This window comes from Poecilia mexicana, unplaced genomic scaffold, assembly GCF_051168715.1.
Source record: "Poecilia mexicana isolate PSO_F unplaced genomic scaffold, ASM5116871v1 scaffold_16, whole genome shotgun sequence".
In the NCBI taxonomy this organism is placed as follows: Eukaryota; Metazoa; Chordata; class Actinopteri; order Cyprinodontiformes; family Poeciliidae; genus Poecilia; species Poecilia mexicana.
Genome location: NW_028263385.1, coordinates 16,280,987 through 16,307,579, shown reverse-complemented (window position 1 = coordinate 16,307,579; position 26,593 = coordinate 16,280,987). Strand labels below are relative to the sequence as shown.

Below are 26,593 nucleotides of genomic sequence, written 5' to 3'. Positions count from 1 at the left end.
TTCAATGATCCACAGCCCTTCAGCGGCTATGATTGGTTCTAAAGGTGCATTGCTAAGCTAATCCAATTTCTGCCCAGCTTCCAGTTACGTGGCGTGTATTCATGGTGCAGTCAAAGGGAGATACCTGCTCAGAATGAAAGGACTACTATTCTGTGTTTTTGCCATCATGATGCTCACACCTGCTCAAGGTAAGCCGGCTTCTTCCCAAAGTCTGGAGGTGTTTCTGCTGCCCTCAGAGGGTCCTCGGCATTGCTGCATGGGGGCGTTTTCAGCACCAAGGCAGGACCTAGTTGTCTAAGAAGTGTTAAATCCAACAGCCTGTTCTGTGGGAAGCTTTTACAAATGACTGTAGGGATTACATAACAGTCCAACAACTGGATGTCGAAGTTAAAAACACCTTTCTGCAGGCTACGTGTGAAAAAAATATTCAATTAACAACTTACGTTAAGTCTGCAGACTAACCTGCATTTGTGTTTGCTTATGCTTAAATTGAAAATTAATATTATGATCAATAAAATATCACAAAAAACAAAACATCCACAAGATAAGTAATTTTCATTTTCATTTTCATGTTTCCTGCAATAATTGCTCCAGAATCAAAACTCATTACCTTCATTATCTGGGGTGCAAAATCTCCTAATGATCATCTTCAGTTTGGAAATGTTGCTTTTCAATATTAAATAAATCCCTGGCTCATCATTAAAGCTTTTCTTCAAATCATTTCTAATGAAAAAAAAAATCAGAAATTGATTTACAAAAGTGTTTGTGGTTAATTTGTGCATAATTTAGCAAAATCTCTTTCATATAAAAATTGTAGACAGAATATTTTAAAAAATCTAAAAACAGATTTGTAAAACAGTTCATCTAAACAATTTATTTGATTTACTGTTGCTCTGCTGTTTTGCAGAATCAGATAAATAAAAATGCAACAAAAACAAAATTAGGCCGAGCCCATGAAAAAAACAAAATGTGTCCTTCCCTCCGACTGAACGCATCTTCATTCGTGTTTAGCCTGTTGGGTTAAGTGAGCTAACACTAACGAGATCAGAGCAGATAAGGATTGCGAGTCTCTGAAATACGACAACTCACACATCTGAAGGCCCTCAGGAAGAGATTAACTAAATCTAAAACTACCTGTGAAGTAATGTGCTGTCCACTAACTGCATTAATAGAGGTAGTAAACAGACAATTAAGTGGTTTTATTAAATAAAACACTTTCAATGAAGTACCCTGAGGAGGAATAACTGAGGTAGGACTTGCTTATTTTATTTTACAGACAAACTTTCCGTTCATGCCATCTGCTTACTCCATTACCTTCTTGCTAGAAAAAAACTTGACCAACTAAGGCAAGGTATCCACTTAAAGAAACATGTTCCCCCGTTCCAGACTGCTGCAGAATAAACAAAACATTTCTGAGTGCTAAACAGAATGTGTTGCAATATGGACTAATTTGGTTTTATGTCCTCTTACAACCCTGCAACACATCCAGAACCACTTCAGTAAGGTGACAACCACGCTTGATGCCTTTCTACTGAAACCTTCATTTAGGGTTCCTACATATGTTTCCATCCTAAAATTCAAAACTTTTTCCTTCTCAGATTTCCTAGGGGGATTTTTTTCTGCTGTTTTTCTAAGATCCGGGGCCTTTCAGTACAAAATACCCACCTTGAAATGTTTAACTAGTCATCGGGTAAGTTCCACTAATCATGAGACAACAAAGCTGAAACGAGTTTGTATTTTAGGAGTGTAGTATAGGGTGGTTTTGCTGCTTTTTTCCAACATCTGGACTAATATAAACTGGCTCTGTTAAACTAGCCTAGAATGCACAATAAGATCCTGACATAAATGCAGGTTCTTTAAAGCACATTTTGTGAAGTTTCGTACTTTTACTTTGTTTGTAAAAACACCTAAAATAGCCCTACTTTCAGTGTTTGGCATTTTAACCAGCTCCAATTTCAAACTGAATTTGAAGTTTTCTATAGTTCAAAAAGTGAAGAGAAATAGTTTTTAAATGTTTGAGAGTACATCCTGTTAGTGAGTCAAAGTACTGACAAATTATAGACACAAACAATCATTTAAACACATCCATCCATTTTCTGTACAGAAAATGGATGGACAATCATTTAAGTATAATTCAACAAAAAAAAAAACACTACTTCATGATTAAAAAAAAGTCTGGAAAGTAATTTTTCTACCCTGAACAGAGGGTTCAACTGTGCCAGAACCCTCAGTATGAAGTCACATTCACATTTTTCAGCTGAAAAAAATACATATTTTCTTGCCTTTAACATCAATTATAATTGAAAAACACATAGATCTAATGCAGGATCATCATTGCGACTCATTGTGCTCAGGTGAGGAAGAGGACCAGCTGATGGAGCTGGAGGGACTGGAACCAGAGGAATTGTACCTGGAGTGTTTCCGCTGCGATCTGGGCTTCTGGGACGCCTGCTACACGACCGAAACCAACTGCAGCCGCGGGGAGCTCTGCTACATGGGCCGAGGGAAGGCAGGTATGTGTCTGTCCATCTAAAGGCACAAAGAAACATGTAAAAGTTAGATTCATAAAGTTTGAATCATGTATGGATTACTCTGACTGCACTTTACCTCGTCTCCTCAGCTGATTCTCTGGAAATAAAGACGATGGGCTGTGCGAAGGCCGAGGAGTGTAATGTGAAGACAACGGTGGCGCTTTTTTTAAATAATACAATCTTTGTTATGACCAAATCCTGCTGTGACACCCCTTTCTGCAACTCTGCACAAGAATTACCCATATACACAGTTTTTCATATCACTTTGGCCAGTTTAGCCATCACTCACATCACTAAAGCCTTGGTTGGATAAAAAAAAAAAAATACTTTTATTCAGTTTTGTTGTTGAAAAAACACAATTTATGCAGCTTCAAGCAAAGACACAGCCAGATTTGCAAAATGTTTGTACTGAGTAATCAATAAGTAAACACTAGATATACGTAACACAAACCATGTACATTTATACAGAAATTCCTTCACAAAATAAACAATGTGCTTGAACTGCTTTTTTTACATCAATAAATATCTTATTGTTATTAACATAAAACTCCGTAAACATAAACCTTGTTTGGAAGTGAATCTGTTTTCCCAAGAAAAGCAAACCCCAAACATTTTCTCACTGAACACGGAGCAGAGAAATACAGAAAGGTGTTTGCAGCACTTCCAGAGTCTAGCTGCGGTTCAGGAGCTCTCCAGCGGAGGGCAGAAGCTCATCTTTCATGAAGCTCTGCAGATCCACATCTTTGTCCTCCAGGTCAAGACTCAAAAACTTCTGCACCACAGATTGGCATCTGTTGACCACATGCACTTTTTTGTTGTCTCAGATAAAGTTTCTCAATTCATTTTACATTAAATAAAGTTCAACAAACCTCTTGGCCTGCTCGTCTGATGATGCTTTGTCGATGCGTTTGATGGGTTTTCCTGTTCGGTAATGTTCAGACACCTTAGACAGAAAACACAGTCCGTCTGTGAGCATGCCTCTGTGTGAGGGAGGGAATGTGTGTGTTTGCATTTCCTGACCTCCATGGCTCTGTGTACAAGGCATGTTGGCAGGCCTGCCAGTGCAGCAATGTTGGCAGCGTAACTGGATTGGCAAATCCCTTCCTTCAGCTGGTACAAAAACACCAACTCATCTCTGTCTACGGCTGTTTCTAAAGTCTAAAGCACAAAAGCAGAAACTAGTTTTAAGTTTTACTATTCAACTATTCGGTCAGATGTTTTTTTTTAACATCTTAAAATGACAATATTACATTGAAATGCTGCAGTAGACACAGTTGTTTATGCTTTGTTGGTTGTTTTTCTCCCCTACCAGAAAAGACAGCATGCCAGTGGTTGGTAGCAGGCCTAACTGCATCAGACTGTGGAAGTTTGTAGCCAACAGGACGTGAGGAACATCCACCAGAGGCTTTTTCAGCCAAAAAGAGACGGATGCAGCGAGTAGAGACAGCCCATCAACCTGAAGGAGAACATTAATGCTACTGTGAAGCTATTGGCCAAACAGCTCTGTTGTAATTCAATCAAAGCACTTCACATAAACTGCAAACAGGATGTTTATTGACCTGCTGTCAGAAAATCAATTAACAAGACATTCCTGCCAATAAGCCTGGAGAGACAACATATCTTTCCTTTCTTTTAGTTTAAGTAACAGTCTGTTGGAAAAACTACGTACCGGTAACTAAATACTAAAAACAGACAATCCCTCCAGATAGAGTGTTTCCTGTTACAGATTTAACAATGGAAACATTTACTTTCATGCTTTCCTATTTGATTCTCTGATTGTGTCAACATATACCAGTATGCATCTCCTAAAAGAAATAAAGCAGTAGCAGCAGCAAAGCTTTATGTCTATCAAGTAAATTCATCTGAAACTTAGAAAAGATTTAACATTGTACAGAAATGCTGTTCCTCCACTGATGCCCCCTGCGGGCTGGATTTACAAACATTGAAATGTTCTGGGACAACAACAAGCTGATAACACAGGTTCTTATTTATCAGGAGACATTTGCTCATATCTGGCACTGTGATGTGACATATTCAACAGAAAAAACATGCAGCATCCTTAATCAACATCTTTAAATGTAATCTACCAGAGGTGTGAGTAATAGTTTAACTGTACACTAATGCACTGATTTACACTGATCAGACTCAAAATTCTGTTATTTTTGCATTTCCACAACATTCTGGATGTCTGAGAACAAAACATTTACCTTATTAGGTTTTCTTATCATATTTAGGCATAATAATAAGACTACTGAAGCTGGCTTCAGCATAAAATATTCTGTGAAAGGTTTTTGTTATATATTTCAAGGGGCATACATGAACTCTTTGCATGTAAACTCTGCATTTGGCCAGTTGGATTGCCCCAGATGCGCTAAATTGAAATAAACTTCAGTCAAAAAAAATGCTTAAGCTTAGAGAAAGTGGTGCAGATATTATGATGATGAAAAGAGAGTGAGAAAAATCAATCAATAATAGGAAACACATTATTTGTCCTGCTGCTCTAACATAAATTATTAAACAGTGGTATTATTTTGTTAATGGGTTTTTGTCAGAGAGGAAATTGCATGGATTTAAGCACCAATCACAGAGATATTTATTTGTGTAGACTGAAGCATTTGCTGCTGTTCTCATTGAGTCTGGTTCTGGTTTATGTTGAAGTCATTGGATTTCTTGCACTGAGTGCTGCAACAATTTTCTTCTTACTGTGTTGGTGCCCTTTCCAAACTCATCGATGAGCACCAATGAGCTGCCAGTGCTGCTGTTAAGAGCCAGGGCCATCTGGAGAAAAAGAGCAACACATTAAAGGAAAACCGCTGTTTCTCTTTGTTCTTTGTACTTACAAAGAACAAAGAACTTTGCTCTAGCTGAAGAAAGAACAACCTGGGTTTATTAAAAACATGTAACAAGTGAAGATTGGGAGCAAATGCACCGGTTTAAATTGTATAAATCCACATATGGAAGCACATGCTGGTGGTTAACAGTGTGTCTATGATGTACCTGGTTGAGATCTATCATAAAGGTGCTGAGGCCCACAGACACAGACTCTCTGCTCTGCATGCGAGTGAAGATCCCGTCCACCAGACCTACCTCTGCCTCTTTAGCCGGCACGTCTGAGCCAATCAGAGCCATGAACACAATCAGACCCACCTGGAAATATGAAACGGCAGGAAGCAGTGACTGCAAGGCCACATATAGACAAGCGTGCTGAAAATGTCACATCGGGTATATTCATGAAAAGTCTCAGACTCTGAAAACTAGAGTGTAAAATGAAAACAAAATAGTTGTTGCTGCCAATTAGGTTGGAGGGCAATTATTTTATTCACATAGGCCCAGGTTGGCTAGGATCCTCCTCCTTAATAAACAAAATCATTTGAAAACTATTTTTTGTATTTAATTTATTTGATAACTTCTGGTGTGACAAGAAAACAAAATCCAAAGGGAGTCAAACACTTTTTCACGACACTATTTAACCGAAAAGTAGGCCGGTGACTACATCTTACCATGCAAATGAAAAGTGCCTTGGTTTAGATTTACATTAATTTATGTATTTTATCAATAACTAAACCAAGATAAAAATCATGCATCAGCAGATAGTGCTGGTAGATTATCTGAAATGATCCTAACTTTGGGACTTCAAGTAAAACAGTCTCGCATGTAGAAGTTTCATTTAGTAATGCAGTATATAAAATATCTAAATTGGTAAGTTTAACAAAAAATAAGATAAAATTGTTCCTAAAATTTCCCAGTTTTAATATATCAGAGAGCGTACTAAATCATGTACTCAGCCACTTATAAAAACAAAGAATTGAGAAAGGAGCAGACCAACATAAAATAATTAATCACAGTTTTAATTGCACCTTACTGACATCTTAATGCTTGTTTTTGGCCAGGATCAGACGCTTCTACCTGTTTGAGGAAGATGCTCTTGCCAGATGAGTTTGGACCAGTGATGACCTTGATTCTGCCCTCTGATTCAGAGCTCTGGAAGGAGTTGGCCACAAACACTGGAGAACACAGCTCCAGGAGCGGGTGTCTGGAAAATCAATACGAAGCACAGGAAGAATATCTGGGTTCATCCTGCAAATTAGTCACCATAAGAGTGAGTCGGTACCTTCCCTGTGTTATTGCTATTGTTCTATGTCTGGCGAGCTTGGGTGAGGAGTAGCTGTACTCCTGGGAGGCGCTGCTCATCGCCATCAGGCAGTCCAGCTCAGCCAGGAGATCCAGAACCTATACATTTATTACAGTGAATATTTTAGGCTTAGCAGGGACAAAAAAAAGCAGCTATACTTTTTTGAACCATTGCACACAATATTATGGACTGAAAAAGCAGAAGCAGATTAAGCTGTAATAGTGGCACATAACATGGTTGACAACACTGAACGACAAATTCACAAAGCTATTTGTGGACACTAATTCTGTAAAAAGTGGAGTTTGTATATGTCCCTCTAATTCTCAAAAAATGCAAAGAAGTCCTCTTGACTGTATCATCTCTATGCATGTAGTTGGGGAAAAGTCTGCCTATTTTGATTTCTATCCCAGAGCAAAATGCCTTTAAAATACTAGAGTTGTTTGCAGCTGAGTGTAAAGAAAAACTAGCTACTACAAGCTGGTGGGAGGTTAGCCGCAGGTGGAGAGAAAAAGAAAAATGTGACCTTCTGCACTGGCAGCTTTACAAAAAAATGGGGCAAAGATGTCACAGTAACTAAAATAAATGTTTAAAGTTGTTTTTAAAATCCTATTTTTTGTTGTAAAATCCACAATATAATCCTAATTATTGTGGGACGTTCACAACAGAAAAAGTTCACATGCAGATTATCAAACATGAAGCTTAAATAAACTCAAACGAGACCTGGAAGTATATATAAGTGCAAATAAAAGGATGTACTTCCTGTCAAGGCAAAATGTGATCAGCAGATATTGTGGATTAATCTTACAATCTAATACATTTTTAAATGCAATCAATCCTTTTAACTATTGAATGAATAAGTTGAGGGGATAAATTCTTCCCCTGGCTTTAAAGATCTGCAGTGGCGCACTAAAAGCATCCAAGGCAATTTGAACCAGATTCTTCCCTGATAGAGTCAGATGAGAAGAGCCTCATCAGGTCAACATCTGGAGCTTTCAGCGATCATTTCTACACCTGCTTTGTTTGTAGCTGAGCTGAGAACAACTGTGAGGTGATACACAGCAGGTGCAAATTGCTTGCAGCTGCTTTCACTTGTTTGCACGCAGTTACTGCAATCTGTGATTTAAATCCAAGGCAGAAATAAAGCACCTCGCACATACAAAACATTTGTAAATATTTATCAGTCTGAGCAAGTGTTTTTATTTCCCAAATTCCCCTCCAGAGTGTTACATTATTTACAGGAATGTTTCTAGAATCCCTATAGTAAAACAAAATATATTGCTTCTATTACATTAATCTCCAATTTGCCTAACAGTTGACACACAGACTATCCATTAACAATAATGCATCAGCTGAACTTAAGCCTCCCCTTCAAAATAACATCTGCAATGATCCGTAAAGAAACACATATTACAACTTCTAAAAGGTCTCCAGGTCTGTTTTTGTTATAAAGTGAACAATTTAATTAGATGAAAGCATTAATCACAACAAAGTCCACCCACACGCATTAAAAGCTTTACACTCATGCCAACAACAGTTTTATCACAGTGGGAGTCATTTTGAAAACACTGCAACCTGCTGTTCTGAATGACGCCCACCAACCTGATACAGAGAATTGCTCTTTTCCAGGACGGCACTCTGCAACTGTGTCATCACTGCAGTCTCCATGTCTGAGAAACAAGATATTTACTCTTAGCTGAACAAAAACCAGAAAACTGTTTGGTGAGGGAATTTAAAAGACCTCTAATGTCACAGTGCAAGTCTCCCAGGAGGCTGTCCAGCTCTCTGGTCCTTTGACTACGGTAGTGCAGCCGGTCGTCTGAGAGGAACTGGCTCATCGAAGCGAGCAGACGCGTAAAATACAATGTTGACAAGTGAGTTAATGTAGAAACCTGACTGGACATTTTGTCACCCCGTTGAGACCACACAGACACACCATGAACTCAAATCCCTCCATTTCAAAATCCTCTTTTTCCACCATGCTGGGCAGTCGAGGCACAGAGAGCAGAAATCCTATCTGGAAGGAGAATTTTACCTTGTTGTATTATGAGTTTTCATAATTAGAGTAATATGAGTTACCGCTGCCTGAGGTGACAAAAAAAAATCTAAATATGTGGAAGTATCTGACCAGAGGGAGGTAAATGACACAGCAGGAGGAGATTCGAGAGTCCAGATGTTCAAGCTCTCTTCTGGCAACGTCAGTCAGGAAGTCAGACAGCCCCATCATCCTCCTTTTCTCTGAAAAAAGTAGAGCCAAGACACAAGCACATAAAGATCCAGCACATGAGAGCTGAATGGGTGAATCTGTGCACCTACTCTCATCAATGGCAGGATCAACGTTGGGTTTGACAGTGAAGCGGCTCTCTTCTAAGCTGGCATCAAAATCCACCTACAAAAATATCACTACACTCATTAACATCAACTCTGTCCAGCTTGCAATAACAAAATCCATAAGATCTCAATGAAAGTATAACATTTTATGAGTAGCAATGGAGAATGGATGCAATTTAAGAGGAAAAACTCACAACTCTGTTTATGAGAGCGGCGACATAGTGAAGATCCTCAGAGAGTTTCTCACTGATCTCCCAAAACAGCTGAATAGATTGAGGGAGGTGCCGCATTGAGTCCCTGATGCACACTGCACTGTATACTGTCTGACATCCAGACAGAAACATATCAATGTGTTTTAGAAGCCACGTCAAACAATAAAGACACATAAAGCTACAGAATAGAGTGGCTCCAACCTTGTAGAGACACTGCCAGTCAGTGACTTTGGTGCTGGAGAGAGTCATGCGACGCAGGACACCCTAACATGTACAGGCATCCATGAAAACTTCCTTTTCTTTTAAGGATATTTTACAATGCTTTACAAAATTATACACAACTCTTCAACCATTTTCACAACTTTTCATGTAACAACCACAAATGTTTGTAACGTCAAAGTGTGAAAAAGTTCAGTGGGTATGAATACTGAGAGGCGTTTAACCCTTGTGCGTGCGAGGACTGAGGCAAACGTACGAGGCCTAGGCAAATGATACAAGTGATACAGGTGTGGGGTCGGTTGGACCCCATTTGTAAACACAAGGGTTAAAGTAGACAGATACAAAGTTAGTTACTGGTATGTTTCTGATGTTCCGTAACGAGGCCTGCAGGGTGTTCAGGACGTCCGAGTTTCGAGGCGAAGTAAAGAAACGAATCACTTCCTGTCTTCTGTACAGCACTGCAAGGTCTCGTGTAGGTCGAAGAAACCACTGCCTGTCAGACAAAAGCAAGAAAAATAGTATTTCTTTACACTGAAATATACCAAACAAAAATATTTACTTGTTCATAATTTTGAAGATAATCATGATACCTGAATTTGTTTTATTTTGTGCCACTGAACATATAATTTCTCACCGTAGCAATTTGGATCCAAATTTGCTCTTACATCGGTTCAATATTCCTGTAGTGCACACAAACAAAAATGTATTTATATAAACCGTTTTAAATAAGAGGAAATGACATCAGAAAAGTTCTGCCATCTGAAGCGCTTACCATAGAGACTTAGTCCTTCCTTTTCACCTGACTGCAGTTTGTAGACTGATGGGTGCAGATCCGATTTAAAGATCTGAAGTACACTAGAACAGAAAAAAACACACCGTCACACACAAAGCTAAGCATAATTGAACTGATTTACCGTTCTACTCATTAAAGTAGAATGCATTTATTTTATTTTATTTAACTGAACTTATAGTGAAAAGAAAAAAATGATAAAGCAGAAAGTATTGCAATCAAACACACTTAGAAGCAATTAAATTGACTTATTTTAAAATTGGGTGTTTTTAATGTAAAGTTCTGCATGTTTACCAGTCCATGCTGCATCTCTCTGTTTAAATAACCTGATTTGGATGATGAATAATTTGTCATTACCATGTCAGAAACTAATTGTTCACTAACTTCGATCAGGTGTCTTACTGTCAGATAAACATGGCGACTACAGAACACTAAAGGCCAGGGTTGAATAACAGATTGTTTCTAAAGCTTAGATTAATTTCAAAGGTACATTTTGAATACTTGCCTGTAGGTGTCCCGGTCGATGTAAACCACTTCTTTACTATAATGAGAAAAAAAAACCAGACAAAAATTTTGACCTCCTTTTATTAAGCCATTTAAATCGCTAGTCTTGGAAATATATGACTTTAATAAAAAGTATCAGAGATTTTTTTTTTTGGCTTAATCAAATGTTATAATCACTCAGAAATTTCTCAGAATAACAGAAAAGCAGCACAAAAGGGTTTAGAACAACAATAAACAGAAACATGGTGTAATATAAAATCTTCTGAAGTAATTTAAATTTATATTGAATTATGAATGAGCTTTACAAATATTTTATTTAATTTATTTCCATAATTTATGAAAATTCTAAAATACCAGGAGAAATTAACTGATACAGATGGGTTAAACATACTGGCACGTAATGTTTTGTTTACAGGAACAAAATGGAAGTAAATTGGGATAAAACTCAGAAACATTTTGTCAAAGGGGCAGCTGACTTGAAGTTCCAAGAAACCTTTCAAAGGGCCTCATAATGGAAAATAAACAGACACCTTAAGGTGCCTGAGAGTGTGTCTAACTGCATGTTTGTGTGTCTCACAGTGTGTAGGCATGAAACTGCAGGATTGGGACTCCAACAGTGCTGTCTTCCAGTTCCACTCCCACTCTCCTCCTGTCCAGACATTTCAGCAGAGCTCCCACTGCCCTAAGCTTTCCAACAGGAGAACAGACCTTTTCAAATGCTAGAACATGACTGATTCATAACTGGGCTATAAGGACAGGGTAACATATAGAGATCTGGCTCACCATCAAGGGTGAGTCAAAGGTGATACAGGAGGAAAGATAAGACATTTTGTCCCTCTCTGAAATGCAAGCTGGGAGGAAAGGCAGATGAGCAGAAAGAAGCCTCTGCTTACCGACCTCCAGACCTGCAACATTTAAAAACATGATGAGCAATTTCATGTTTAAAAAATTGCTCATTTTTTTTGGAAAATATGAGCAAAAAAATGCTCAAGATAGCATTTTTGGAAAATATTATGCTTTTTTTTTTTTTTTTTTTTTTTTTTTTTTACAAATCTTTAGCATGAAAGCTTAAGAGGAAGTATGGAGTTTGTGATTGTGTATGTTTTTATTACCAAAGTCAACATATGGATAAGTAACCACCTCGGGTTTATAGTGTGGGTCAGAACCTGAAATCCAAAGCATGAGTTTAGAACAATCCTGATTTACTGACTAGTTTCACCTAGGCCTGCAGCTCCTGATTAGGAAAGCTGGAAAAACAGGGCACAGCCGCTTTCACAATCAGTTTTCCACTTATCACATTTACCAGCAACAGTGTCAAACATCTCTAATCTCAGTAAGTTCCCTTGACACAGAAACAACTCATCCAACATTGCATTCAAACAAAAATACTTAACATTTTTGTTTTTCACTTGTTATCTGATATTAGTGCTGTTTTTTCAGAGCTCACCAAGTTGCTGCAAATATTGGGTCAAGCAGCGTTCCTGCTTTGCACTGGTTAGGATTACGTGGGGCCTGACCTCCTGAATGACTTCACAACAGGAAAGAGAGATGAGTTGGAGTTTAATAGGAGATGAAACATAAGATGCTGCTTAAAAGATGAAGCTGTAACCTAATTTGCAAGAGTGAAAGGTCTGTTCTTTACCTCTGGACAACAGGTGAAGCTCATAGTTATCAGGAGAATCTACCATATAATGTAAAGACGAGTCTCCACTATCGTAGAAACAAAGGCCCAACTGTCCCCGCTGCACTAAAACACTCAATAAAACCTAGAAATAAAAATGTAAATATCGCAGAGTTTATTCTGATGCTTTTAGAATCAATGCCTCTCTTAGTAAATAGGTCCATCTTACTGCTGCTGTGTCATCTTCCTCCTCTTCATCAAGATTGCTGTCAGGGTCCCTGAAACCTATGGCTCCTCTTGGATCCTCAAGGGTGGCTGCCATTAGTCTGTTTAGAAAGAGCTGAATTAAGCTGATACAGGATGACTCTAAATGCTCCTTTTAAGCATTTAGAGTAAAAATGCTTAAAAGGCGCATTTGTACTCTAAATGTTTGTGTTGGTCATTTAAGTAAAATCTAAGGAAGAGAGGTTAAGATGAAAAGCAAATTACTGGGATGTTTCTGATGTTCCACTAGGAGGTCTGCGGCATGATCAGGACGTCCAAGTTTTGAGTTGAAAATTAAAGACAATCACTTTCTGACCCCTGTAGCAACAGGTCACAGAATACCTGTGACAAGACAACAGCAGGAAATGTTACACTAAAATAATAAAGATGAATAAACTCTATAAATACTCAACTTAAGCTGTGTATCCAAACATATTTTCGATCACTGCCCCCCTCTTTGTGTTGTAATTATTTAATTGATTGATGCCTTGTATAGCTACTGAATTATTTTTAATTATTTACATATGTTTTTAAAAAATCTTCTAATATGTTTTAATAGTAGGTGATAGGAATACGTTAGAAATATTAATTATATCCCTACATTATGAGTGCAGGTCTTATTTGTAAGTTCAGTAAAAAGTCTGTACTTGACTTGATCAGCTGTAGTTCTGAACTGTAAAGTACCTAAAATTGCCAAACCTGAACTGAATTACTGTGAAGTCAGAATTGTTTCAGCACCGTTTGAGATTTGTAAAACATTTAATCTGACTGAAAAATTATCATACTAATGCATAACTCGACTCTTTGAAAATACAAAGTAAAAAAAAAGATTCTGTATAAATACCCTTTACCCAACCACTATCTATGAACGAGCCGGACGTTGACGACTTTAATTAGCAAGTAAGCTACCTCGTCTTAGCTAGGTCACAAATGTTTTTTCTTTCCTCACTAAGTCAAACCGTGTTTATTTACATACCTACTTCAGTCTTATGTCCTGACTGAAAATAACTTTAAACTTTTCCATACGCCTCTTACACCAGTTGTTATATTATTTCGAAGAAAGTTTTTATATGCGGTCAAAATCCGAATATTCAGTGTGCCTTTTCTCTCGCGAGCCTTTTTGCTCATTTTGTTGCCGTGGCAACAACGCTCTCCCCATCCCCGTCTAAAAAATATTTAATGCCTCTGGCAGCAGTTGGTGCTTCTGTTTTTTAATTTACAAAATATTCACATAAACTTAAAGTATTTTGAGACTGTTATTTATATTCATTAAGGTTTTAGTCACATGCTGTTTTGGTGAACGTATTTCAGTGATTCTTGAGAATAGGGACAAAATGGGTTTTAATTTTCCCATATTTTTTTTTTATTATTTCTCAACCTTATGTATGCAAATATGACAAATAATGTTTAGAAAATATGAAGATGCTAAGGTACAGGCTCCCAGTTGCGAATTTTTTTAAAAAAAATACATTTTTAATCGACCTGACCCAAAACTTTGTCATCACCATCTGACAAAAATAAATCTAAAATAATTTTTAAAATACCCCATTAGTGATATTTTTACTCAATTTACAGACAAATGCTTCTCAAGAAATAAAATAAATATTATTTAAAACAAAAAACAAGAAAAAGTCCATCTGATGGAGTTGACAGTGCATGACAGAGTTGACACAGAACTGAAGGTGGTGACAAACTAGTGAGTAAAATGAAAAACTTGGTACATGTGAAGTAATGCAATTCATGTAAAATACATTAAAATGAATTAGTTGCACAATTAAGTAAGATTTGACAACAATTTCACTGAAAGAGTCAGAAAAACTCTGACGGAGTTGACATCTGATGGAGTTGACGAAATGCCAAACTACCTCAATTTATATGATGTTATTCTGAAGGAGGCCATATTGTAGCTCGTCAGGTCCATGAAATCTTTACATTATACCAAAATTAAGCTTTTATTTCGCAAAATTTCATCAAAGTTTTGTAAATTGTCAGTTATGGAGTTGACACATCATGGTTGTGACAAACAACTTAGGAATAAAACAGAAGAAAAAACTAAAGAATAACTTAAGCTAACCGGAGCTAACTAGCCCTCCTAGCAAAAGAAGAGAAAAGACAACGTCATGGGGTCCTCAGAAGTTCTGGTGCCCCCCAATAATGCCTGATTTTTTTACATTCTTTTCATTTCTGACGGTGTTGACAAAAACTAAGGACAAATTTCAACGGAGTTGGAAAATATCTAAAAATTATTTTTAATTCAATTTATCGATACTTTTATAATTATTTATATGACTACTTATACTTAATTGTCATAATATATAATTTTAGTATTTCTTTAATTGTTTTAAACTATAAGAATGTGTTGAGTTCTGCTCCTGGACAAGGGCTTTTACAGGCATCATCCACCGACTACAATGTTTAAAATAAAAAAATATTCAGCAAAAAAAAGAAAAATATACATTGTTGTGCTCACATGACCCAGGTTAGTTTAGTTAGATATTTGAAAAAAATATATTTTGTGTATATTTTATTCAAATTTCATGCTTTATCCATAGGACCTGTTTTGTCCCTATTCTCAAGAATCACTGATTTGCATCAATTCTCAGTCTAAAATGGTCTAAAAAGGACAGATAAAGAAATAGAAGGTGAATTTCACTCTCTGTTCTCCAATTTCGAAGTTTTTATTCTCTTTGCACAATTTTTTAACACATAAAAAATATCCAGACTACGTCCAATAAGAGAAATCTGTGTAAATCATTTAGTATAACAATAGCGGTTCAGACACAATTCATCAAATACTGGTGGAGTAATAATTGCACCATCAAGTATTACTTAAAAACAAACAGTGATACAGAATGACATGTCAGCATCAATACACATGCATGTATGGATGGCAGAAATTGGTAGATAAGTTCAAAATAAAATTTTGAACTTGAGGTTGTACTAGCATTTTGGAGTGGCCCAGTCAAAGTTCAAACTTGAACTGGAATTTGAACCTGTGGGAAGAGGATGAGGTGGCCAGCAGTAATAAGAAGTAAAAGGAAGGGCTAATTACCTGTAATACCAATGAACATTTTCCATTGATTATGGAAATCGTTGTAAATAATTTTTGACATGTAATTTTTTTATTAAAATTGTTTTGTTTTTTCAAAACCAATTCTCCCTTTACATTGTTTTATTGCCTTTTGAGACATACCTATTGTATTTCACATCAGAAATGCACTTGTTGGTGGAAAGAAAACAATATGAAATTTAAATCTGCCAGGTGTGGATAATTTTGTGCTTAACTTAATTTAAAGCTATGAATTCGATCACATTTAGGGAATAATAATGCATTAAGAAAACTAGAACTTTTCAGTTTTAATCATTTCAATAACATGTGAGCAAAAAAATATGCTGTAAAATAAACAACAAGATACATTTGCACTCATCATTGGATGTTTCTTACAACAAAAGTAAAAGTATTTTCTGGATCACAACCTGCGATCACATTTGTTTCAGCTTTCTAACTATTCAAATCAATTTCAACAATTTAAGAATATCGTTTTCAGCATGACTGTTTTTAAGCTTAGTGTGACATTTCCATCTATCAGCTTGAACAGGCAGCACTACTGACAGAGTGCTTCAATATTTCAGAAATAAAAGGAAAAAAGAAAGATCTGATACCTGGAAAAGGTTTATGTATCTGCAAGTCTGGTTTATTAAAACAAACATTCAGACTATTTACATGTGTTTGCAGTTGAAGGAGTCTTTATTAGGCTTGCGTGAAGGTTTTTATTATCCAAAGTGAATTTGCCAATTATAAAACTATCAATAAATAACATAAGAAATACAAACAAATGAATTTAAAAGAAAATACAAAAACATTTGTATGTAAATGTGCAAGGGAATTAGAAAGAGGAAAGCAGGTAATGTTGGAGTAAAGGTGGTAGAGGCAGTTTGTCCACTTGGTTCTGCCTTTGTTGCCCTAAATTCTGCAGAATTGATAGTCCACACAGAGCCTTCAGGGCGGGAGGATTACCTGCAAATGTAGTAGAAACAAATATGTCAGTATTAAACTTGGTTTATCAAGACAATTCATGTGTTGGACACTTACGCGTGGTTCCGTTCAGATAGCGCAATGCAATCCGTGCTCCTCCTCTCACGCTGCTTACTGCTGGGAACAGTTCCACTCCAGGAGGAAGGTCCCTGAATGCAACACCCAGGAAGCTGCCATCAACAGCAAACCCCAGAGTCCCCGCATCAGCATCCAGGACCAGCTGGACGCGTTCAGGAATAAGGAGAGGTGCATCTGTCTCTTTGCTGTGTAGTGAGTTTGAGGATTTCAGTCTAAGAGACCCCCTCCTTTCACACGGAAAACACGCCAGAGTTTCTCCGCCGTGCCAGAGCTGATTGGTTTGTAGTTCCCATCCCCATGACAGGGAATCTCCACCCACCAGAACTTTATAACCTGAGTCTTGCAGAGGGCAGTCCTGCCTCGAAATTCCTATGACTGCATGACTTCCTCTGTGCTCAGGTTTCCAAGTTACCTCCCACACATGGAGCCCACTCTCCACGCCCGCCTCGGCCCTGACCCCATCGCTGCTGAGCTCGGCAGGTGCACGTGTCGCTTCCTGCTTGCACTGAGAGAGCTGGAAGTGAGGAGAGCAGTGCTGCGAGCTCCAGTGTGAGCGTCTGTCTCCTGGAGACGCTGCAGAGGAGCTCAGGATGAGGGTGACTCTAGACGATGTTGGGACGGCCAGCGGAGGGAAGGATGATGAAGAGGAGGGGACGCGGTCAGCTGCTGGGCCGATCAGCCAGGCAGACAGGACGAGACCCATTAGGATGAAGATAAATCTGTGTCAAATAAGAGCTGTGGAGGAAACAGAAAAACAAACACGCGTGTTAAAAAGAAGCAGGTTAAGGCCAAGATAGTCGACCATGAGTTAAAATTAACATGTAGGTCAGCAACTGGTGATAAAACTTACAAATAAACACAGACATGGACAACAAAGATAGTCTAACAAGCCTTGAAATAAATAGGACTTTCTCTTTATTGCAAAGAAAAATACTGCTGCTGATATAAGCACATTTATTTAGCATGGGAAATAAAATCAGTCTTCAAAAAAATAATAAATTAATGCTAGGGCAATGGTTGGCAGTCCTCTTATTATTAGTAGTAAAACAGCACTTAGTATGTTTAACGTGGTGGTAAAACATAAATAAATGGCCTCACAGTGGCGTCATTTATCCAGGGCAGCGTTGGGTTAATGCAGTAGTGGTGGGGTGTCGTTTGGGTTGCACTGATCAGTTCCCCTCTGAATTAGTTTTGTGTTGTTTGCATGTATCAGTAATAAATTCTTGTGTTGAGTAAGTGCAGCCTGTTTGCTGCTGATCTTAGCACGCCACATCTGAGAGGATTTCCAGGATTTTGATTAGTTTTTAGGAAGTAAGGCACAACAATCCTCCACAGGGTCCTGATTCAGCGTAATGGAAAATGATTGAAAGAAATAGTTCACTGTGTCACATTATATTCAGAATTTTTTCCCAGGAAAAAGTAACTCCTGAATTAATTAATAGGAAGCTGCAAGAAACCAGATCAACTTAAAAGTAACGTTTAAGCAATTAATCTTTGGTTGCATTTAATTTTTAAAGGTAATGGTACAGGTACCGGCAGTGGTGGTTTCAATATGGGCGACATGGGCAGCCTTCCAGAGTGGTATCTTATGGGGGGCGGCACACCACCCTCTTCTCCCAACCGGTCCTCAAATGCCCCAACTCTTAGTCCCCCCAGTCAACAACTTTGTTGCAGGGTGGGGGGACGTCAGAGAGGTTAGGCTAGGACCACCTCTGGGTTCATGGGATAAAAAGTTACATTTTCTAAAATACAGCAAAATTAAGCTTTTGTGATTGAAAATTTATTTCCAGGCTTTTTGCACATATTTACCGGTGAGACCAACAATAAATCAAAACTGGGCAAAATATAAATGATGTCTCTCTCTGTGTATAATCATCATAGATGTACTACACTACTTAATTTAGTGATGGAAATATTCCTGCTTTTAGGGGATTTATAAATGTATTACATGCATTTAATCTCTATCAGATCCCTATTGCCGAATCAGAATGAAATATTTCACATTTCACTTCACCGCGTCTTCCTTCATATGATATCAACTAAGTTTTGATTAAACAGAAATTTGTGATAAATTAAAAACATAATTAATTTAAAGATACTGCTTCTCTAGCTGGCTCGGAGTATTTCATCTGTAGGGTAAAACAAATAATATCCTTTGGATGAAATAAGGAGTTGAGTCTTACCAGCTGGTTTGGGTCCTACCGTCTATCCGGACTGTAGCACACAGCTCTGTGTCTCCGCTTTATAGACATCTCTTATCAAACATCCTGTGGGTCTTATCGGTGCCCGGTGAGGTACCACCCCCGTCTGACCTGGTTTTCGGTGTCGACCTCCGGGACGGGAACAGCACAATCCATCACTTGGGCCTCCAGCCGTAGAGACAAGGACGAGAGATCCGTGACGTGTTTGTAAATAAATAAGACGGATGCTGAACGAAACGACCTACATCCTCATCATCACTTTGCCTGCATTGATCAGATTCAGCCACGCCGCTTTTTCCTTCCCTAGCGGGTTCTGTAATGGATGTAAACATAAATGGCGAAACACAGGAATAAAATCACACTCGGGCTTTTTATTAACAAGAAGAGAAAAATGAAATAAAATGCAAAGCGGCTCATTATTTTGGAGCATAAAGGCGGCGTTGGCGCAGGCAGAGCGGAGGGCTATTAAGCCCTGCGTAGAGTCTTACAGGCGAATGTTTCCTTCTAGTTACGGATCAGATATTAGGGTTTAATTTGTCAGTCATTCAGAACAACTTATATAAAAGACGCATTTATCTGTGAAATTTTGTCTGGCACGCTGAAAATGCTGTTTTCCTAATCTAATATCTGGGGCTTTTGCTAATTTCTGTACTTAATTTTTGGGATGGACTTTGTTTATGTAATGTCTCGGAGACGCCTCTAGGGAGAGCTGAAGTTATTATTCAGAAGCCAAACAATAGATACGTTAAGTTGTGACATTTGATTTAGTTTTAATATGAATTATTTAGCAAATAGCAATGATTTTTCTTTTTTAACTGACAGGTAAAGTTTAGTATGATGCATGTTTCACCACGGAGCACCAATCTCTCCAGCTTTGTCTTTAAATTCAAAGGTTTATTATTAGGTCTGATGCAACCATTTTTTTCTGGAAGATTCCTCAGTTAATGTCACATCAACTATCACAGGTTGTTCTTCTCTTAGCATGAACTTTATGTTTGAAGTGTGTACTTTAATTTGCCCAAGGCGAAAGTAGAAGATAATGTAGGTAAACACATTCTGACATCTGCTGCTGTGTGTATTTATGTGCTTTATAGACTTCTCTTATCAAGCACAACAGAGGGTTAAACTAAAGGAAAATATTCAAAAGCTGAAAAAGAAATTCACTCTTACCAACTGGCCTAATACTACTTGATTAAATGTCACATATAAAGGTGAAAACAAATAGCATTTTAATGTATTTTTTCTGCTAATTATCAAATTTATTTTATAATTATCAGGAATATACATGAAAATGAGTTGTACAAGTCATCTTGTTCTAACATTCATTTAAAAATGAACACATTCATATAGATTTTAAGCAGTATGCTTACACACTTTTATGCTTGCAGAAATAAAAAAAATACTGATATGGGTAATACATTTCAAATACATTCAATCAGGAGCTTTGAGCAAGGTTCTTACACAGCCGTGGAAAAGTCTATAATTTGATCTTGACTCGATAAGTATGCCAAAAATAAAACTGATTGGTTTTCCCAAATTTTCCACTTTTTCTATTCTCTAAAAGACAAAAATCTAATTGATGCAGTGGATTTTACATTGATTTTTAATAAAATGACATCCTTTAAATATGCTTTGTCACATCACAGATTAATTTTAAAATGTTACCCGTCAATAATTTGGATTATTGTATGATCAATCAAAAGAAAAAAAGGGACATTTCACTACCTTTTTGGACATTTTGCACAACTTTAAAATCAGATTGAACTGGCCTTGCAGTTCTTAAAGTGTGTCCTGTAAAAAATGCCAAACAAAGCATTAAGTTGAAGTATTTTTTTTTAACCAATGTTAACACAATGTGCTTTTAAGGTCTGCATTTGGAGTAACACTGGTCAAGGCTTGGCTCCTTGTCGAGTGTTTCGTGGTGGGAGAAGCTGCAATCAATCTCAGCATCTTTTGCCACTGATCCTGAGACAGCTAAACGTAAACTTAAGGGTTGTTTTCAGGAATCTCCTGCTAAATATATAAAAATATTACGGTGTTAGATGAATGTTTCTAGAAATGATTAATATATTAACTGAATTTAAGAGCATACCTCAGTTGTTGGCACTCTCACCCGCTCTGCTGTCAAAAGAAGCAAGAAAATCAATGAAACTGACGTACTACTTTTAAACACTATAAAAATAAAATATTTAAATGATTTTGATGGTATTTATGTTACTTTGAATGACTCTCTCACCAATTGATTTCTTCTTGAAGAAGATAAACCCCATGACTGAAAACAATAAACCCAGCAGCAACCCAGCTGAACCAACAACCATCTTGTGTTTTCCTGAATCCGGTTCAGGCTCTGAAAAAACATTTATTTTAAACACAATGTTAGATTTAAATGCTTCCAATTCATACTAATGAAAGTTCACGTCCATATTTATACCATAAGTCACCCAGGCACTGTTATAAAATCAGTAATAGCACAAATGACACATTAAGGAAAGCCAAATCAATAAACGTTTGGATGATATGAAAAATTATGCTTTATGCTTAGAGTCAGAATAAACTCACATAATCTTTTTTAGATAGCTAAAATATTCAAAAACCAAGTTGCAAATCTTGCATTGAAGCAAGTGTCCACATTTTGTTGTAATGTTATAAAAAGACGGTCAGATAAGTATGTGGTTTGAGTATGAATTGAGTTTACTCTCACATGTATGTGCTTTTCAAGATGCCTGATTGTATCAGGGTGGATTTAAGACATGAAAACCTGGGTTTGGGTAAAAACAGATGCAGGTTCTTGGGACTGTGACATTTTCTACAAGTGTTATTTATTTATGGCTTGTTGTTTTTTGTTTAATTCCAGGTCAAGTCATGTCTGAACTTCAGGCAGTTGGAGAAATATTCCAGTAATTTCCCAGTTAAGCACAGTAAATTGTCCCTTTAGTTAAATATTGTGTGTGTACTGCAATATTGGCTAATATAAGTAGAAGTGAGTCTGTTTCCTGAATACATTTTATGTGAATGTGAGTACAACTGTAAATGTACGAAAGATTTAAAGAGTTGAAACTGAGTGCAAACAAAAAAAAGTATTTTATTTTCAGACGTTCTCACCCAAGTCATAAAGCTTCGGTTCCTTGAGGCTTGCATGATCCACCATGCAGGCGATCTTCTCTCCAGGTTTAGGCGTGAACTCCAGGTAGCTGTGGATCTGATAAAGCCAGTGCCCATTGGGCAGCTCGTCAGTGGATGTCACACCAGATGTGATATTCTTTCCGTCTTTCAGCCACGTCACTCTGATTTTCTTTGGATAGAAGTCGTACGCGCTGCAGACGAGCTTCTGCTGATGTTGACTGTACTCTGCCTTCACTGACCTCAACCAAACGTAGGGCTCCACTGGATAAAACAAAGACTAAATTTGTCATTGGATGACAAATATTTATCATAGTCATAACATTTGAAGAGTCACACTACTGCACCTTTATATGCTTTTACGTTTAAAACACTTATTAATCTGTTAACACTAGATATATAAGAACATATTTTTCCAAATATCTGTACAATTTTTTTTTTACCATCTTGTGAAAATTACCTGCAGCTGGTAGATTTTCATTTGCCAGTTGTGCACCTGTTTTGCAGCGGTTTATTTTCCATATTTGATGTGCCTGGAATCTTGGCATCTTGTTGAGCATATCTGCATAAGCTTCGGCTTTCTCAATGAACGCCACCACTTTTCCCAAAGTGCTGTTATATTGGCCAAGTAAAATCTTATTGAAGTACAGTTGTTCCACTAACACAACATCATTGCTGTCAGGAGAGTTAAACTGGCAGCGGCCTAAATAATAGCCATAAAAAGCACCTAAAAAATAAGAAAAAAAAACCATTATCAATAAATCAGGTGAACTCATTCCAATTATGAGAATGAGTATGTGAGTACAAGAGCAGCACCGCATATAAAGATTATGTTGACCAAAAATCACGTACCTTCTGATGAAAACACCAGTAAAAGCTCCAAGAAAATTAAACGTTGAGTCCACATGTTGTCAGCTGACAGAGAGCTGACTGACGGCTTACTGGCAAATATACGATTCTGCATAAGCAAGGAAGTGCAGCAGTAGATTTATCAACATTACTATTTTAAAGGAGTAGCACCTCTACCAATAAAAACACATGTTCCACCTCCATTTTAGGAGGTGGAAGATAAGTTAATTATTGACAAGTCAATATAAAACAAAATATGGCTGCCCACATTGTCACACTTGCACAATTGGCACCTTTGCTGATCAAAACAGGATTTGTTTTTATCTCTGTATCAGGAGATGGTAATTCAGCATTGGTTAATCATTCATTGAAAGAGTCAATATAAAAGGTAAGGTAAGGTCATTTTATTTACATAGCACATTTTCAGCAGTTCAAAATGTCTTTCGTGAATTAGAAGGAAATACAAACAAAACAAAACTAAAATGTTCAATAAGAATTAGTAATTTATAAACTAATATGGGTTTCTCTGGATTCTTGTTTTGATAATACTAAATGTTTGTTCTCCATGTTTGATTTTTGTTCAGGGTTGTTAAATAGATGGAGCTTTCTGAGTTTTTTCCAGATTTGTAAACTTTCACTACGTCTTGCTCCGATATTAAAATTATATCGTGAAATGTTGGTCTAAAGCAACGAGTACTCCGCAATTTCTAAACGTAGTAAACGAAACATACAGACAAGGGAAAGAAATGACACATCAGGAAAAATGGGAACATAACAGTCCACATTGTTACATTATTAGTTTCATTTCAAATGATCATTTATTTCAACACATACAACACTATGGACAAGGAAATGCTTTCTTATAGATTTATTATTATTATTATTAATAATAATAATAATAATAATAATAATAATAATAATAATAATAATAGGAGTAGTCAGTGTTGTGGTACTCGAAGTTGGTCTTGGTCTTAAGACCGGTCTTAAGACCATTTTTTGATGGTCTCGGTCTCGTCTCGGACTCGACCGCATTTGGTCTCGGTCTTGTCTCGGTCTCGGGCTCTGAGGACTCGGCATTTTATTTCAAGACCAGTCAAGACCGCAACTGTGAAAATATCACTAAACGTACAGCATTCTGTCCACTTTATTTGTTAACATTTTTGTTTTCAGTGGATGCAAAACGCACCGATTAAAATCCAAGCAACTAAGTGTTTCTGTTACTCCCCTCTCCCCTCCTCACCTTTTGCTCTCCCTCCCCCTCCGCTCCCCACCTTTCACTCGCGCGCGGCGCTCCAGGACATGCGCAGTGGTTTCCTCTCAGCGGCAGAAAATGTTTGTCTAATCGTCAGTAATATAATAGCGCTGCATAAATAGTAAGAAATCCGATGGCCACAGCTAACTCAGCAGCGCTTCGCTTTCACAGACGGTGGAGACAACGTCTAACTTTTTTCGTCACTTAGAAAAGTAGCTCAAAGAAGGTAAGCTCCATTAACGTGATGTTAGCAAAGCTAGCTGTACAGAGACACATAAGCATTGTGATGAAAAATGTTATCACTCACTGTGCTGAATTATTGTGCGGAGGTGTAGACTGACTTGTCGCATATACGGGACAACGCTATGTCCAAAAGTCTGCAATATAGTGAGGTGACATTCAGAAACAGTCGATTCTTCTCCACGGCTCTTTACTTATTAGATAGGACTGGAGTGTCACTCACTGAGAGCCGTTGTTCTATCAGATAGCCATACGCTGTCAGGTTAGCATACATGCATTAAGCATTAAGAAATCCGACCATCAGAGGAGTTGTCAGTTCACCATACGCAGCAAGTTATGATGAACATAAGTCATTAAATTGTTTTCAATGATAACTATATAGATATACATGTGTTGTCATGGTTTCAAAGTGTATTTAAAGCAGGGCCTGGCTGCAGCTGGAGTCAACTACAACACACGACCGTGTAAAACTCACTTAACCGCTAAGTCAGGATGCCATACAACTGTTAATAACAAAGCGTATGACGATCTACGTCATGATTCTATGTTGCTGATTAAATCAAATCTTATGGTAATGACGTGTCTGACAGATATAGCCGGTGTTCTATCAGATAGCCATACGCTGTCAGAATGGCATACATGCAGTGAGTACCATGACAGCGCATGCGTATTAAGAAGTCCGACCGTCAGTGGAGTTGTCAGTATACGCAACAAGTTATGACCAAAATAAGTCATTAAATTGTTTATAATATGACATAATATGATAACTAGATAGATATACATGCGTTGTCGTGGTTTCAAAGTGTGTTTAAAGCAGGTCTGGCTGCAGCTGGATGCCATACAACTGTTAATAACCAAGTGTATGATGATCTACGTCATGATCCTATGTTGCTGATTAAATAAAATCATATGGTAATGACAGCGTATGCATATCTGAGCTAAGCGTACGACTATCTGACAACGTATGCTGATCTGACAGAACACTGTGAGTTCGTGTTAAGCGTACGACGATCTGACCTGACAGAACACCCGTTCTTTGTTCTTGTATTGCTCTGTGTACACTGCATCATTATTTTATTTTATTATGTACGTTAATATTTAAATTAACAAATAACTAAAACATAAGAACGAAAGAGCACGCAGAGCATGCACATTGCTCTTTGTTTTTGTTCAAAGTGGCAGCTGTAATGTCTGCCATGGTGTCAGACTACCTGGCTTCATGTACTGGGAGAGAGAGTGAAAACAGTCACGATGAGCGCCTTCTGTTTGGTTACTTCTTGCTTGTTGCTCCTTGGTCAGTGTTCATGGTTGAGCGTTATTTACCGTCAGAGCATTGCCTCAATTGCTATGTTTAATGGTGCAGACAGTGGTGGTTTCTTATATGAGCAATATGGGCAAATGCCCAGGGCGTTATGTTTTTAGGGATGGCACGAGACCATCACACTTTTTAGCACAGAAATGGAATATTTAATATTGGTAAAATGTATAAAGTATTTAATATCTAGGTGTTTTATGGTAATATGGATCTTTCAGATTATTTTGAGAAGCAATTTCGATCATATTTTACATTTTATTGTGTCATGTAGCGCGGGCCGCTGGTCTTGGTCTTGACTCGGTCTTGACTCCCCTCGGTCTTGGTCTTGACTTGGTCTCGGACCCCAAAAGTCTTGGTCTTGTCTTGGTCTCGATACACTCTGGTCTTGGTCTTGTCTTGGTCTCGGGTTAGGTGGTCTTGAACACAACACTGGGAGTAGTAATGATATAATAAAAAAAAATCTTAAAACAAAAAGAAATGGATATTAAATGGAATAAGCAATCACCCTGACCTGAAAGCTGCTTGAACTGTAAAATCAAGAATATGACCTATCTCACAATATGAAGACGGCTTAAAATTTCTCAGAAGGAATAAATTAAACCTAAATCGACCAATACACCATTCCCCTGCTCTTTTTATTGAGAATAGACTAAAACATATTCTCTTGATCAAGATTATGGAAATCCCTCTATTTTTTCATTTTCAGCCTTTCCTTTTAGGTTGTAAAACTAAATATCAGCAGGTTAATACCTGCTGACATACATATGAGAAATCTGGTATCCACACTGAAATAAAATTGCTTAAATGATTAAGAGCAAAACTTTGAAGTTGCTTCATGCACAAAACCCTTCTCTAAGTTTTAGATCTACCATAAGCAAAAAAAAGTCAGACAACTCAATAA

The 26,593-nt window shown here is 37.5% G+C and overlaps 3 protein-coding genes and 1 pseudogene across 4 annotated transcripts; 1 reads left to right on the top strand and 3 right to left on the bottom strand.

Annotated features, from left to right (window-relative positions):
• Positions 1–2: 2 nt before the first annotated feature.
• Positions 3–3,032, top strand: LOC106929182 (uncharacterized; annotated as a pseudogene). Its single transcript, XR_015765633.1, has 3 exons — positions 3–301; positions 2,355–2,513; positions 2,621–3,032. The product of XR_015765633.1 is annotated as an uncharacterized LOC106929182 (transcript).
• A 100-nt stretch (positions 3,033–3,132) lies between these two features.
• On the bottom strand, positions 3,133–12,659 carry msh5 (mutS homolog 5). Its single transcript, XM_088014015.1, has 25 exons — positions 12,567–12,659; positions 12,359–12,482; positions 12,164–12,244; positions 11,829–11,882; positions 11,500–11,621; positions 11,294–11,403; positions 10,718–10,753; positions 10,195–10,277; positions 10,057–10,102; positions 9,777–9,915; positions 9,405–9,467; positions 9,186–9,314; positions 8,977–9,049; positions 8,789–8,898; positions 8,597–8,677; positions 8,402–8,489; positions 8,263–8,330; positions 6,643–6,761; positions 6,438–6,564; positions 5,529–5,678; positions 5,235–5,309; positions 3,841–3,987; positions 3,552–3,689; positions 3,401–3,474; positions 3,133–3,322 (listed from the first exon to the last, which is right to left on the bottom strand). The coding sequence occupies exons 1-25, from the start codon at positions 12,657–12,659 to the stop codon at positions 3,202–3,204; spliced, it is 2,451 nt and encodes an 816-aa protein (XP_087870141.1). The 3' UTR covers positions 3,133–3,201.
• A 3,576-nt stretch (positions 12,660–16,235) lies between these two features.
• LOC106929178 (SPRY domain-containing SOCS box protein 2) lies at positions 16,236–17,418 on the bottom strand. Its single transcript, XM_015005885.2, has 2 exons — positions 16,695–17,418; positions 16,236–16,619 (listed from the first exon to the last, which is right to left on the bottom strand). Exons 1-2 carry the CDS (start codon positions 17,416–17,418, stop codon positions 16,489–16,491), a joined length of 855 nt encoding a protein of 284 aa, XP_014861371.2. The 3' UTR covers positions 16,236–16,488.
• Positions 17,419–20,777: 3,359 nt separating this feature from the next.
• On the bottom strand, positions 20,778–23,066 carry LOC106929181 (H-2 class II histocompatibility antigen, E-S beta chain-like). The gene is made up of 4 exons (XM_088014007.1): positions 22,497–23,066; positions 22,019–22,300; positions 21,153–21,263; positions 20,778–20,881 (listed from the first exon to the last, which is right to left on the bottom strand). The coding sequence occupies exons 1-4, from the start codon at positions 22,855–22,857 to the stop codon at positions 20,778–20,780; spliced, it is 858 nt and encodes a 285-aa protein (XP_087870133.1). The 5' UTR covers positions 22,858–23,066.
• Between the last annotated feature and the right edge of the window lie 3,527 nt (positions 23,067–26,593).